Below are 15,274 nucleotides of genomic sequence, written 5' to 3' on the forward strand. Positions count from 1 at the left end.
ATTGTAATTGGGGAAGCAGATACAGCAAGGAGAGTCCAGGGATCCAAATGAATAATCCACTCATGGAAAGGAAATGAGAAATAGAGAACGGGAGGTGTACCAAGAGAAAATAAAGCTAAAAAGGACAGGGGGCAAACAAGAGAGAGAGAAAGATCAGGTGGTGAGACTGTCAACACTAAGTAATTTCAGACAGAAGAGAAGGTGCATCTCATCTGGGCAACCCAAATGTATTTTATGTTGTAGTCAAAGTGTTTTCACACTCTCATAGCAAAGATTAAAGTTTGTATCTGCTAGTTACGTTTATATTTCCTTTTTTAAATTTATTGGGGTGACATTGGTTAGAAAAATTATATAAGTTTCAATTGTACAATTCTGTAACACATCATCTATATATTGCATTGTGTGTTCACTACCCAGAGTCAGTTCTCCTTCCATCACTTTTACCCTCTTCTACCCCCATTCCCCCTTACTCTTTGGTAACCACCAAACTGTTGTCTGTGTCTGGGAGATTTTGTTTGTTTGTTTGTCTTGTTCCTTTATGTTGCTTTCAGTTTTATATCCCACATATGAATGAAGTAATATGGGTCTCAACTTTTTTGTCTGACCTATTTTGTTTAGCATAATAATCTCAAGATCCATGCACATTGTTGCAAATGGCAGTATTTCATATTTTGTTGTGGCCAAATAATATTCCATTGTGTATATATGCCATATCATCTTTATCCAATCATCCATCAAAGGACACTTGTTTATTTCCATATCTTGGGTACTGTGAATAATGCTGCAATGAAAACAAGGGGACATATATCTTTGTTTTCAGATTTTTTGGGGTAGATATCCATAAGAGGGTTTGCTGGGTTGTATAGTATTTTCCAATGATAAAATTGAATCTATTCAGAATGTTAAAAAAAAAAAAAGCAAAAAAGGTAAGAAAAGGTAATAGAAATTTTAGCAGAATTCAAACTTTATCAAAATGTCTGTCACAATAGGTGCTCTCTGTATCATAGTTTTCCCCTCCCTTTTCTACACAGGTACAAAAATAAATATTTTCTCTGTTACAGACAATCAATCCCCAATGATTCAAATACAACAAGACAAACTACAGACATTTTATGGGGAAAACTTTGTGTACCAGTTCATGGCCTTTGATCCAGAAGGCTCCGACATCCATTTTACCTTGTACTCTGGTCCTGAAGGAGCAAACATTTCCTCTTCAGGACTTCTTACGTGGAAAACAGAGTCACAAACTTCCCAGGAATTCACTCTACATGTTAGTGATGATTGCAATGCTGAAACTAAAATCACAATTGAGGTATTACTTATAATTAAATAAATGCAACTCAATTAACAATATTAGTAACTTTATTTTAAATTTAAAATAAAATTTGTATTGTGAATTCATGAAAAGGAGCTAAACTATTAAACATTCCATGGAAAATTAAACTGCCAAAATTTTTACTATTTTTGTAAGAATTTAAAGTCTGAATAGAGAGTCTGAAATCTAGAGCACAGACCTAAATTCCTAGACCATTTTCTTCTGCACTTAACTATGACAAGGATAGAGAACTAGTTTATGTCCATCTCTGTGAAAGATCTGTGGTTAATCTAAGACACCTGTCAACAAAAGGTCACTGCCATTAATCTAATGCCAACAGGAGTCCCTAATCTTCTGTACTGCAAAAGGATAAACTTTATTCAGGTAAACCGTTTGTAAACCCAGAAGATGCAGCCTCCAGAAGAAAGCAAAAGTGCTCTCTGTGGAGACAAAGGGAAGGCCTCTTTTATAAGGAAAGTTCCCGCTCTGCCCTGATTGGTCCATTTCTATGCAACTGAGGAATCCAAATTTACAGTCTGAATGGTCCAAATAGCACTGCCCTGATTGGTTATTGTCATGTATTGGACCTGTATTAGACATTGGTCATTCTGGACCTGCTTTGATTGGTCAGTAAAAATGCAAATGAGTATATAGCTATGCAGTTCCAATTGGACACAGCGGGTGTCAGCCCATTGGTTGAAAGATGATTCCAGAAAGTCCCTTATAACAGTCAGCTCAGCCAGCAGGAATCCAGTGCAGAAGGCTGGCAATTCAGTCTATGGCTTTTTCTCTGAAATGCAGAATGCACAAGAGGCCTCTGTGAGCAATGGCTTTTAGACTCTGGTTCTGAGTTTTAGCCTAATTAACCACAAGGAGCCCTTCTTAGCAGGTTATTCCTTCACAGGGTAAACGTATATATATTTTTTCCTTCAAGTGAAGAAATTTTAGATGTTGAATTGTAAAATCAAGAATATAAATGTAAGATTTGAAATAACTAATTGTGAACTATATTTTTTAAATTGACTTAATTTTGATTATGTCAGTCATGTGCCCTCAACACTGTTTCTTTGTGCCCTATATTCACTTGAAACTTGGGACACACTTTTACACAGAAGTAATGTTATGAAGGGCCATTGTGTACTATGTCCTGTTAACCATGGTAATTCAAATGACTGTTTACTCTCTAGATTGGTGACTAACTGCTTTCCACCGTAAAAGTATTTTATTTTCTAGTTGTTCTGCTTGCATTACAGAAATTGATCATCATGTAACATTTAAAAATATTATTTCTAGCATTTATATTTTGGCTATGCTCTTGAGAGTGGGCATAATTGCCTTATTAAGCTATTTTACATGATATTTTATATTAAATATATATATTTTTGCAAAAATGTGTGATCTAGTCCTACTTGTATATAAACATATGCCTATCATGACTTCTGAGGCATAAACTGAAGATGATTTTATTGAAAAATAAAGCATTTATGTTTTGTTTCTTTTTCAGTTGACTGTAACATCTTGTGATTGTTTGAATGGTGGATCATGTGTATCTGATATTAAATTTCCTCCAGGAAGTGGAGCATACCTGTGTGTGTGCTTGCCTGGATTCCAGGGCAGTCTTTGTGAAGTGAATGTCACTGAGTGCCAATCGAATCCTTGTGGCCTTGGCAGATGTATTAGTGAAACTCACAGTTATTCCTGTGATTGTCCACCTGAGCTCAAAGGTAGGTTTTGGTTCCTTATGAACAAAATTAGTGTATAACAAATTAGAAAGGAAAACTCCTTGGAACCTTCATCTATAGATTACTCAAGCAAATGGGTGGTCCTAAATATTTTAATACACCTTTAAAAATTCTAGTAAAAGTCATCACAAATATATTTGTTATCCACATCCCTTTTTAAATTGTAATTTTCATATATATATATATGTGTGTGTGTGTACATATATATGTAGTCTGACAATTTTGCCCATTTTCATAATTTTAATAGAAAAACTGTGTATATTGTGTTTTGCAGGTTTCTAAACATTTCTGCCTATATTTGGTAGATATATGTTAAAATGTATTACTATTGAAATACAATATGGGATAATAAAGAAATTTGCCATGGGAAATGTAAAAATTATCATTTAAGAGAGATTTTATTAATTCATTAGGTCAGAAATATCATGGTATAGAGTTCAAATCAAATGAAATGTTCACATATTTGTTAACCATTAATTGGCCTAAGTTAATTTGCCCTAAAAAAGTTATCGGATTAATTGCCCTAAAAAAATTGCCTGATTCCAGATAAGTGTATAATTGACAACCTTTAATTTCCCAATTTAATTTAAATAGATAAAAATGTTAAATAAGAAAACATGCAGTTATTGAGCTGGTATTTTCATTGAAGGTATTCCATTTTAACATTATAATAGAACTAAGAGGGATATATAGGTGTTTTCTACAGCATTTTAAAATAACAATTATATCATTTTGGACTATTTTGCTACAGACTACAATGGAAGAATTCAAATGTTGATTGCTTCATGGATTTTACTATCATCCATTAATGACAATGAATTTACTAATTCAAAGAATTTGTTAAACATTTCAAAGAGCAATGTTTCACCTCAAAAAATTTTATTGAGGAAAGACTGTCCCAGCACACTAAAATTTGCATGGGTTTTCACAGCCAATGCAATAAATGGACTGAATAAGTTGTCCTTAAGCTAAACAGGCAACTGTCTAATAACTTTACATAAAAAAAAAAATCACCGAAATTTTAAGCAAACTTCAAGTTACTACTATAATATGGTAATTTTTTTGCCTTAAAATATTAATGAATTTCTGAAGTCTTATTACTTATAGGGAAAATCTTATGTAATTGATGGGTCTGGTTTAGTGTTAAATAGAATCTAATTAGTTACGTTATGAATAATTGTATAATAAAATGTAAAAACAGTACACTTCTCTTAATGTATGACAGCTTTTTTGGAGTTAGAAGGACATACGTACAGAGTATAGGAAATCACATAATGAGCTCTTGATTAGACAGACATACATTGTTTTTCAAATGAAAGAATTTGAACTCTGAATCTTCATTTCACTTAGGCAAACACTGCCAGGAAGACGTTGATGAGTGTGTATCCAGGCCTTGCTTTCCAGGAGTAGAGTGCCTCAATACTTTTGCTTCTTATCATTGTGGTTCATGTCCAAAAGGATTTTATGGTGATGGAAAACTATGTCATGGTAAAAGTCCCTATTTTCTGCCATAAAATGTTTTTTGCTGAATTTAATGAATGTAAATCACTCGTTTCCATTCTCTTTTACTCATGCATTCATTCAGTATGTATGCATTAAGCTAGATGCAGAGAATGTAGAAATATACAAGAGATGTCCTCTGACTTAATATGTTTGATATAATAACAGGGAATATGACGCTTCATCACATAGTTTGATATGGTGGTCTGTGTCATTTTATAGCAGTGGCTAGAGAGAATAGTAGGAATACTACACAGGGAATCATGTCTTCCTGGAGGGATAATGGAAAGTTTTCAAAAGGAAGTGTCACTGCAGCTAAATCTGATGTATCTGATCAAGGGAGAAAGATATTCTAGGCAAAGGAAACAGCAAGAGCAGAAGTACAGAGGTGTCACACACACAAACATCACAGCACACCTTGGACACTGTGAGTAATTATTTAGTATGCCTGAAGTATTGGGGAAAGGGAGCTGCTACAGGAATTGAAGCTTAGAGAGGTAGCCAGTGTCGAGACTAATGAGAAACTATCAAAAACAGTATAAGGCTTACATTTGAGAAAGCCTACTTAAGAGCAGTATGGAAGATGGACCACTTGTAGGTAAAGAACTGTTTAAGTTTGAAGGTGAGAAGAAGAGTTAAGACAATATCACAAATATATAGGAAAGACGTGAAGCTATTCTGACCTAAGGTGAGGAGATAACAAATGAAAGAGACACTAAAGAAGCAAGTTGATAATACTTGGTCCGTGATTGGGATTAGCATGGCGAGGAAAAGAAAGTTACTAAATTTCAAGTGTTTGGTTTAGGTGAAAGTGTGTAGAGTTGGCATTCACATTGTTATGGAAACCCTATGCCCCAGTGTGATTATGTAAGAAAGTAATTAAGGTTAAATGAGGTCAGAAGGGAAGAGAGTCCTGATTCAATAGGGTTAGTGTCCTTATAAGAGGAGATGCCAGAGAGCTTGCTCATTCTCTGCCACATAAGGACAAAGAGAGAAGATAACTTGAGCCAGGAAGAGAGCTCTCACCAGGAACCCAACAGACCTGCAGCTTGATCTTGGACTTCACTCCCTCCAGAATGGTAAGAAAATAAATTCCTGTTGTTGAAGCCACCCAGTCTGTAGTATTTTGTTATGGCAGTCCAAGCTGACGAAGATACACATGAAATATAAGGAAGAAGTAGTTTTGGAGGGAAAAAATAATTAATTCCATTTGGATACATAGAGACTGAGGTGACTGTGGATTATCCAAGTGGAGCTCAGGAGAGAGGATCAAGTTCAAGATACAATTTTATGGATCATCAGTATAGATGAAATTGCCTGTGATAACACTTAGAGAAAGGGGGACAAAAAATAATGGACGTCAACATTTTAAAAACTTAAAAGTAACTTAAAGAAAGATATAGAAAGAACCATACCTTAGTTATCATTACGCGAATAAGACCCTATTTTGATTTAAGAAAGCTGTATGTAATAATGTGATATCACCTCGTGCTTCAAATATCTAGCACTGGAGGTAACAGATTTGTGGAACTCAGGGCAGGATAGTACAGGGAATTCCCTACTAGTTCACCTGTTGACATTTCCCCCTCAATGTCCAGATTCAAGTACTCAATAGTATCACACCATCTACTTTGTGCCCTGAATTGAGCTAACATCTGCCTTTTCCAAACAGAGTCCTATTCTCTCAATAAAACCTTTCTCAAGTGGAATTTAAGAGGAAAGCAATTTGAACCAAATCCCATCACATATGAGTGACTAGGTTTCTTAACTCTGTCAGAGCATTTGTGTATTTTAGAAAGATGCTTGTTAATACAAAATATTTTCTTGTAGTTGGTTGTGGTTACGTAGCTTTATAATAGGCCCCAGAGTTAATGAGTATAAAAGTAAAGACAGCATATTCTTATTCTTAAGGTTGCTAACTAGTGCAAGAAAGTGACACATTAGAGTCAGTATCATAAAAGACAATGTTCTATGGGAGAACAGAGGGAAGAAATTGATTAGGTGGGTGAGTGGGATTATAGGAAGATGTATTAGTCAGCTAGGGTGTCATGACAGAGGGCGGCAGGCTGGGCGACTTAGACAAGAAGATTTGTTTTTTCATAGTCCTGGAGGCTGGAAATTCAAGATCAAGGTGTCTGCAGGGTTAGTTTGTGGCTTCTCTCCTTGGCTTGCAGATGGCTGTCTTCTCACTGTGTCCTTATGTGGCCTTCCGTTTGTGTGTGCACTTTCCTTGTGTCTCTTCCTCTTCTTATAAAGACACCAATCCTCTGGCTTATATTCTAGAAAAAAATGTTGTTGTATAATAGACAAAAGATAACCATTATTTAAGAAGCTTTTTCAAAGAAGCTTTTAGTTGGAAGTTACCATTTCAAACTTACTTCTACAAATACTTAGTCATCCAACCCTCAGTCTGCTCAAACCCTAACAGAAATAAGGCCTTTTCCTTCTTATAGTGCTTTGTTTATAATTCTCATTTTATTCAATAACATTCTATGATTTTCTTCATAAAGATCTTGCATAATTTGCAATAGCTTTCTCATTGCCTTTCCCTTCTGTAATATGAGCTGTTCTTGCAAGATGTCATCATAGCAATTATTCATTTGTAAGACATCATTGTTGGTCACTACAATATAGAAAAACTCCTGATTTTAGTGTTATTGATGCATCCAATTGCTTGACTCAACATTATTTACATTGTTTTCATAGTTGATTCTCTTTCTTGATTTTCTAGACAATATTTTTGCATATAGTGAGTTTGTCTCTTACTCGTACTTACTTTCTTATAATAGTAACTAAGATTTAGTATATATCTATGAGGTGTTAGCACTAGGCAAACATTTTGCATATGTTATCTCATTCGATTGTTATAGTTATATACAGTAACATATATTTATACACAGTAACTTATACTGTATATAAATATAGCACTGTATATAGTTATATAACTATATACTGTTACTGTATATAGTATATAACTTAATAGTTATATACAGTAACTTATTATTTCAATTTTACAGATGAGTAAACAGAGGCATAGATGGGTTAGTTATTTGTTCAGATTTACAGAGTTTGTAAATTACAGAAGAGAGATTTGAACCTGAGAAATCTACTGCAGAGTCTCAGTTCCCAAACTTAGGATCTCATTCATTGTAGAGACTAGTACTTCTAGTATAAGGATGAAATGGTTTTATTTCTTAATGATTTTAATGGAAATTCTTCTCATGTTTCACCATTGGTAATACTGTATGGTGATAATACTGTATGTTTCTGCTACATACCCTTCATCCAGTTAAGGGATTTTCCTTTTATTTGTCAATTTCTCAGAATTCTCTTTGGTTTTAAATCAAGAGTGGGTTTTAAATTTTATCAAATGCTTTTTCAGTATCATTTATTAATTGCTATAATTTCTGTTAATGTTTCCTTGGACTAACTTATTCAGAATGTTTTCAATCAAAAATTGATGTATCAAATTACATTTTCAACATCAATCTATATTATTTTCTTCATTAATATCTTAATTTCATTTTGTAATGTAATTATGTTAATAGAGATACAAGTCTATTTAATCCCGTAATATGTAACCACAGTGCTGCATTTGATTTGCTAATTTTATTTAAACTTTTGATGCATATTCATAAATACTATTGACTATAGGATTATGCTACTCTGATCAAATATTTACAAAATGTTTCATCTCTTTCTGTGCATTGCAAGTTTCATAAAATATTCTTTCCTTGGTTATTTGGTAAAATTTGTTTCATTAGAGCATCTTTCCTGGCATCACGTTTTTGGAGGTGATGTTAGATTATATTCTGTTTCTCTTATGGCAATTATTATATCAACTACTCTATCACTTCTTCAATTTAATCATTTACATTTTGTAAAAAAAAGTCATATATCTCAACAAGATTTCAAATTCTTAGTTTAAAAATGTATGTAGTATTCTTGTATAATTTATAATTATCTTCATCATTGATACAGAAAACAACTGATTGGTGGGGGGTTGAGAGGCTGGATAGGAAAGGTGAAGGAATAAAGTACAAATCAGTAGTTACAAAATAGTCATGGAGATGTAAAGTACAACATAGAGAATATAGCCGATAATGTTGCAACAACTATGTATAGTGCAAGGTGGGTATTAGATTAATTGGGGGAGTCATTTTATAAATTATATAAATATCTAACCACTATGCTGTACACCTGAAATTAATATCAAATAATATTGAATGTCAACCGTAATTGGAAAATAAAAATAAATAAATAAAATCATCTTCCTATATGTAGCTTTTACTCTTTTCTCATCTCCAAAGTTATTTAGTTGTATCTTCCCACTGTTTTTATCTGGATAGAACTTGCCAAAGGTTATCTATCTATTTTTTTTCCAAATAATCATTTACATTTGCTTTTCTGCTAATTGTTTATTTGTAACTTCTGTGGCTTTCTGTTAATTTGTAGTATTTTACATTATATGTACTTGAAATTATCTTCTTTATCTCAGTGGCTTACCTTTATCTATGTTTTCTTTTTATGCAGAAATATTAAAATTTTATATAGTCAATTTATAGCTTCCATTATCAAGAATCTTCCAACTTCTAAATTATGCATATGATCTCTTAATTTTATTATAGATATATATTATTTTACATTTTACATTTACTTTTTAATCCATCTGGAATTTATTTTATGTTGTGAGTTAGAGGCCCAACACTTTTTTGTTCCAGATGAATAAGCAGTTGTATATTATCATTTAGAAAATAAGCCACACTTTCACACTGAATTTAAATACCATGTTTTTTATATATTAAAGTCACATATATTGATATATATTTCTGAACTTTCTATTATGTTTTTATTATCTAATAGTCTTTCTATGGCAATAATGCATTGTTTTGATTAGTGTGGATTTACAGTACACTTTAATATTGGTAAGGTAAATATCCCCTTACAATTCTTCTATTTTTCAGTTTTTAAGATATTTCTGATGCACACTTTAATATGAACATTAAGGCCATTATATTAAATTAAAAAAACACACAATCATTTCACTAATGTGCATTTGCTAATATATAATCCTTCTTCTGCTGTAGTTTTGAAATCTAAAATCAATTCCAAGTCTTCCTATTTCTTCCTCCAATAGTATTATCAAAACTCTCCTGAGAAAATCACTTGAAGCAATGTTGGGATGGAAAGGAGCAGTCCTTCAGTGTACAGAGACTGGAGGAGAAGACATTGACTTGCCCCAGACCTTTTATTTTTTTAATCCTTTCACCCAAGGATTGATCCAGGGCCCTCTTGCTCTTTTTTACTATGATTAATGCTTTGTTCTTATTTCTCTTTGGGTGGTGTATTTATATCTGATGCATTTTTGTTTCTCTCTTAGTCTGAATCTGTATGTTTTCTGTGTTTTATGACATCCTCAACATTACCTCAAATCTTTTATTGCCCTTGTTTCTGTTTGTCAATAAAATCTTTTGTTGCCCTTGTTTCTGTTTGTCAATTATATTAAATGTTTTTTTTTATTGTTTTTGGTTTGTCTTCTTCTTTTTCTGGCTCTGTTTTGGTCTAGTCTTCTCTTTTTTCATATTGTAAGTGATTTGAGAAGAGCTGTGCATGAAGAAGATACAAAAATCAAAACCTAAATCGACAGTAGAAGGTATAAAATGGAAACATGTCTAATCACCACTTAAAATGTGTCCATACTCTAAAATTAATTAAAATTTTCAGACCAAAGTATTTTTTTAAAAGAGTTACTGTATAAAGAAAATAAGATACCCTGGAAAACAGAAAAAATGATGACCTCCCCTCAAAAGGAAAAAAAAAATGTTTAATTCCTGCGCAAGCAATCAAGAAAAACAGGGATATAAAATCCCACTTGTCACATTGGTAAAATGATTAGAGCCACAGTTCTTCACCTTTCATACAAAATAACATTTATATAGTTTACCAATTAATTTTCATTTAAGCATTCAGTTTCTGTCCTCCCTTTTCTAGGCAAAATTAGTTGTTCACTCCTCTATGCTCCTATAGCTGTCATTCTTACAGATTTTTAAAATGAATTGATCGCATATCTATATCCTTGACAATACTGAGATTCTCAAAGATGGGTCTGTGCTTTCTTTTGCTTTGAGCCTAATGTGCGTTAGGTGGTAATACACATTTATTGACTAACTCTAACTCTTACTAAAATTATTAGTGTTCTTTAGTTTTTATACTGTTTAACATTCTTTGTTATCTTGTGTAACCAAATAGATTATAAGTTTCTTGAAGGCAGGAAACATATGATGACTCTTCATTACTGCACAGCTCCTAGTATTGTGTTATTCGTGTAGTAGATAATCAATGAAAAAATGAATTATTTAACACTAAATACTGTAGGTAGAGCAGTATTGTTATGACCAACATTTCTTTCTTTCTTTTCTTTTGGTTGTTTAGATATAAATTTTCAGTCAACATCAAGAGATCATTCACCAGTGGGTACAAGCTTTACCCACAGTCCTGCTACTATCAAAAAGTTCTTGGACACAACCTATGACATCTCGCACTTCTCACTAAAATCAACTCAAATGATAAATTCAAAGAAGGCTATTTTCCATCAGATATCAGGTTTTGAACATGCAGATCATACTCTCAGTACAAACCTCAGCCTGGGGAAGTTGGAAGTTCCTATGAACAACCGTAGTTCTTTAAGCATTAACCAAAACCGTTCCCCTGGCGAAGTAAAGGATGTTACCCAGGGCACCATCAAAACAGAGGCAGGAGGGTATAATTCTCAAATTAACAGGTCTGCCCACAGTTACACCCAACATTGGGATGGGTTTGCATCGCCAGTTACTAAGGCCATCACTGTTTTGCAAAAAAAGCCTGGATTGACCAAAATATCGACTTGTGCTGAATTGCGTTGCTTTCTTGGTGTTTCCTGTGTGCCAACCACAGATGGTCACTTTCGATGTGGACACTGTCCCTTTGGATATTATGGAGATGGTATCAATTGCAAAGGTAGTATGAAAACTCTTCAGAAGATACAAAGAATGTTATCCAGTTCACACTGATTATGAAGATATGCTTTTCTATTTATTAGTTTCTGTTTACTCCATTTATTTCACTAATTTCTATTCATTCCATTTATTTAGTGTTTGTCTATTCTCTTCACATTTCAAAAAATCAACATGGGTGTTTCTGAGTTATTTTTTAAAATATTAATATTAATTATTAAATATTAATATTAAATAGTATAATGACATAATATATTCTAAATATATTTATTATCTACTGTATTCTAGGGTCTTTGGGAACATTCTGTATCAATTACATCATATAATTTACAGGGACCCCACATATTGGTTATTTTTCCCATTATACAGATGAGAAAGCAGAGCCTTAAAGGGCTAACTGACTTTCCTGGCATTAAGCAGCTAAAGAGATGAAGTAAGGATGTGAGTAACACTGTGGTCTGGGTTCTTTTTAGCTCACAGTGGACATTTATCACTTTAAATTACTAATTCTGGCATATTCGGTTATTTGCATAACCTAGGTTTTCTCTGTAAATACTCTAGTTCCTGAGAATAAAACAAGTTGGGCATCACTTTAATTTTGAAAAGGTGTTTACTTTTTTTCATAACTATCAGCATTGTTTTCTCTGATGCAAATCAAATTTTTGGCTATGATAAGATAGAAGCTATTTTTTAATTGTTGTTTTGTTTGTGTTTTGATTTCTCTGAAACCAATTTAAGCAATAGAACTGTTGGCATATTCCTTTGTTCTCAGTATTACCTAGAAGAATTCTTTTTTCTTTTTTTCTAGTAATGATAACAATAACCTTCAATACTTACATACAATATAAAACTCATTAACAAATAAAACAAAGCAACCTCATGCATTTCAGTTACATCAGAAGTGTTAAATGCCTAATAGATCAGATAATTGGAGAAGCTTAAGGAATACAAACCTACAAGCTTATGATATATTCCTGGCATCTTGCTCTTTGAAATTCTGATTATCCTGCCATTTATCAACATTTACCTGATTAGTGTCTGCAACTTCATTGCCCTCTGAAAAAATACTGTAATCTCATTTATGGTTAGCAACCATTTCCAACATCAGGATTTGCTATGGGAGTAATTACTACATGTGGTTGGTCCTTCTTACTCTATTAATCATTTCCCTCAGTAATTCTAGTAGTAAAACAAATGTAAGGCGGAAAATAATTTTAGGGATAAATGTAGTGGTTGTTGCTTAATAGTAGTATCAAATTTTTCAAGATTCAGAGAATTTTTATTTTTATTGTAACTAAGCCTATGGGTAACATGTACATACTGTATCAACAATTCGGCCATTTTTCCTTGATTTTTGCAGCAATTTGTAGACAACCATGTGGAAAAGGCAGGGAATGTGTTGCCCCAAACATATGCAAATGTAAACCTGGTTACACTGGTTCTAACTGCCAAACCGGTAGGTATAGCACCCTTTGTTAGTTTGCAAAATTAATTTAATTGATAATTGATATTTCTAACTATGAGCTTTATTTTATACAGCTATATGTCATCCTGATTGCAAAAACCATGGAAAATGTATTAAGCCTAACATTTGTGAATGTCCCCCAGGATATGGTGGAGCAACCTGTGATGAAGGTGATGATTCAAATTAAAAACCAAATAATAGAGCCAAAATAAAACAGTATTTTCTTTAAAACCTTTTAAAAAGATAACTCAGTTTTACTGTGTATATACTAATATATATTCATTAATGCTGGTGAGGGAGTCAAAATTTTTAATGTTTATTAAAAATAATTTATTTGGGCGTGAGAGGCCCGGAGGCGAACTCGAAGGGGAGCCCACGCGCCCAGGGGAACAGAAACCCTCCTACACCTGGCCAGGAGGGGGCGCTTTGTGAAGATGGCGGGCTGAGTGGCTGCTGGACTACTTCAACATCCACTTCTGGGTGGTCCTGCCCAACATTATCATCACCTTCTCCCTGGGCATGATCCTCCACTACATGTCCATCCTGCTACAGAGCGACAAGAAACTCACTCGGGAACACATTTCTGACAGTCAAGTCTTAATTTAAAGCAGAGTCCTCAAGGAAAAATGCAAAATACATTCCCAAACAGTCTTTCTTGACATGAAGATATTAGTTCAATAACCCAGAAAATGGATTTTCCAAACACTAAAAGGAAAGTAGTGCCTCCTTGTCCTATGACTGACCCCACTATGTTCACAGACATGATGAAAGGCAACATCACAAATGTTCTCCCTAGGATTCTTATCGGTGGATAGATTAACATGATATTTTCTGGTTTTGTCACAACCAAGGTCCCGTTTCCACTGAACCCTCCATTTTAAGCCTATGCTACAGCAAAACCCCACGCATGTTAGATGCAGCCTGGGTGACTTCTGCATCCTGGTACTTCCTCAATGTCTTTGGGCTTCAGAGCATTTACTTTCTGATTCTGGGCCAAGATAGTGCTGCTGGCCAATGGATAATGCAGGAGCAGACGACTGGAGCAGCCATGGCCAGGCCCGGAGACACCAACATAGTTTTCAGGACAGAGTGGGGAGCTTTGGAGCTGACAGATCACCAGGGGGCACTACATGACATTGAAGGGAGCTTGTGACCAAAGACCTCCACTTACAAGGCATGTTCTAGAAGGAATTGCAGACTTCTATTTTTTGAAACAGAGATTAACTGTATCACGAACTGGGAGTAGTGCTTAACCTTTTGTTTTGAGCAGGAGACTCAAAATAAAAAAAAAAGGATGCATGACCTGGTGGGTGTGCAGCAAGAATCATTCTTGTCTGAGCCAATTCCCCTTTATGTTTGAAACTATAGGAAATATGAGGAGTGTGTGCTGGGTGACTTACTCAGAGACAGCTATTTTTAAAATGTTTTACATTTTCCATCTGGTGACTCTACTAATGAGAGTCAGAGAAAGGGGGAAAACTCAAGCTAGTGATAATGTATATAACTTAGCAAAAATAAAGTCTTTGGAAAAGGCATTGTCAATTATACCTAATTATTATTTGCAGTCAACCTGACTTCTAACCATGGTAGACTCCTGTTTTCTTGGGATCCAAACATCCTACATTTTACCTTTAATTTTTTGTTAGTATTTTCTAACTTTTTTTACACTAATACATTTTCATTACTGTAAATTTAAGAACTATGGATGAATAAGGTGAAGCTCCCTATGTTGTTCATTTTGAGCCTACAGATATAAAGAGCAAATGTGTCAACACCTTATTCAAATAAATCCTTTTCAGAGTGAAAACCCAGGACCAGAACAGACTTTCCAAATCTTCTCTATCTCATAATAATGTCCAGCAAAAATCGGTGACCATGAGACACTGCTGGATTCTCAAGTTCTTGTGAGATCATCAGAGACTGGTTAAATGTGAAGTCTTGACCTGGAGTTCATAAAATATCAAGCCTACTGACAAATCAATGGTGCTATACTGTGTATGTCTACTCAGTTGAATGAGAGACAGCATTTCCCAGTTATTCTGCATAAGAAAGAGTTTATGTATCACTATAATAAGGGAGAGAGGGTGATTGCTGGCAGACACATAGTTAAGGGTTACACACAAATAATTCTGTCTGAATTAACTCCCAGGAAAGTGTCAAGGTACTATTTCAGTACCAAGAGATAATTTGTAATTCACATGTTGAACACTGTATTCAAGAAAAAAACAACTCTTGACTCTACAAATTAAACCATCTTGTT

The 15,274-nt window shown here is 33.9% G+C and overlaps 1 protein-coding gene and 1 pseudogene across 2 annotated transcripts in view; both read left to right on the forward strand.

Moving 5' to 3' along the window:
- Positions 1-15,274, forward strand: part of VWDE (von Willebrand factor D and EGF domains) — a gene marked incomplete at its 5' end in the record, with an annotated part of 75,418 nt that overhangs the window by 45,214 nt on the left and 14,930 nt on the right. Inside the window, 6 exons of the mRNA XM_081079697.1 lie at positions 1,062-1,312; positions 2,820-3,039; positions 4,408-4,545; positions 10,990-11,553; positions 12,910-13,005; positions 13,089-13,184. Of these exons, the coding sequence (XP_080935823.1) occupies positions 1,062-1,312; positions 2,820-3,039; positions 4,408-4,545; positions 10,990-11,553; positions 12,910-13,005; positions 13,089-13,184 (1,365 nt within the window). The remainder of the gene's footprint in view (positions 1-1,061; positions 1,313-2,819; positions 3,040-4,407; positions 4,546-10,989; positions 11,554-12,909; positions 13,006-13,088; positions 13,185-15,274) is intronic.
- On the forward strand, positions 13,300-14,226 carry LOC308510227 (ER membrane protein complex subunit 3-like; annotated as a pseudogene). The gene is made up of 2 exons: positions 13,300-13,305; positions 13,462-14,226. The product of its transcript is annotated as an ER membrane protein complex subunit 3-like (transcript).

This window comes from Rhinolophus hipposideros, assembly GCF_964194185.1.
Source record: "Rhinolophus hipposideros genome assembly, chromosome: 18".
Lineage (NCBI taxonomy): Eukaryota > Metazoa > Chordata > Mammalia > Chiroptera > Rhinolophidae > Rhinolophus > Rhinolophus hipposideros.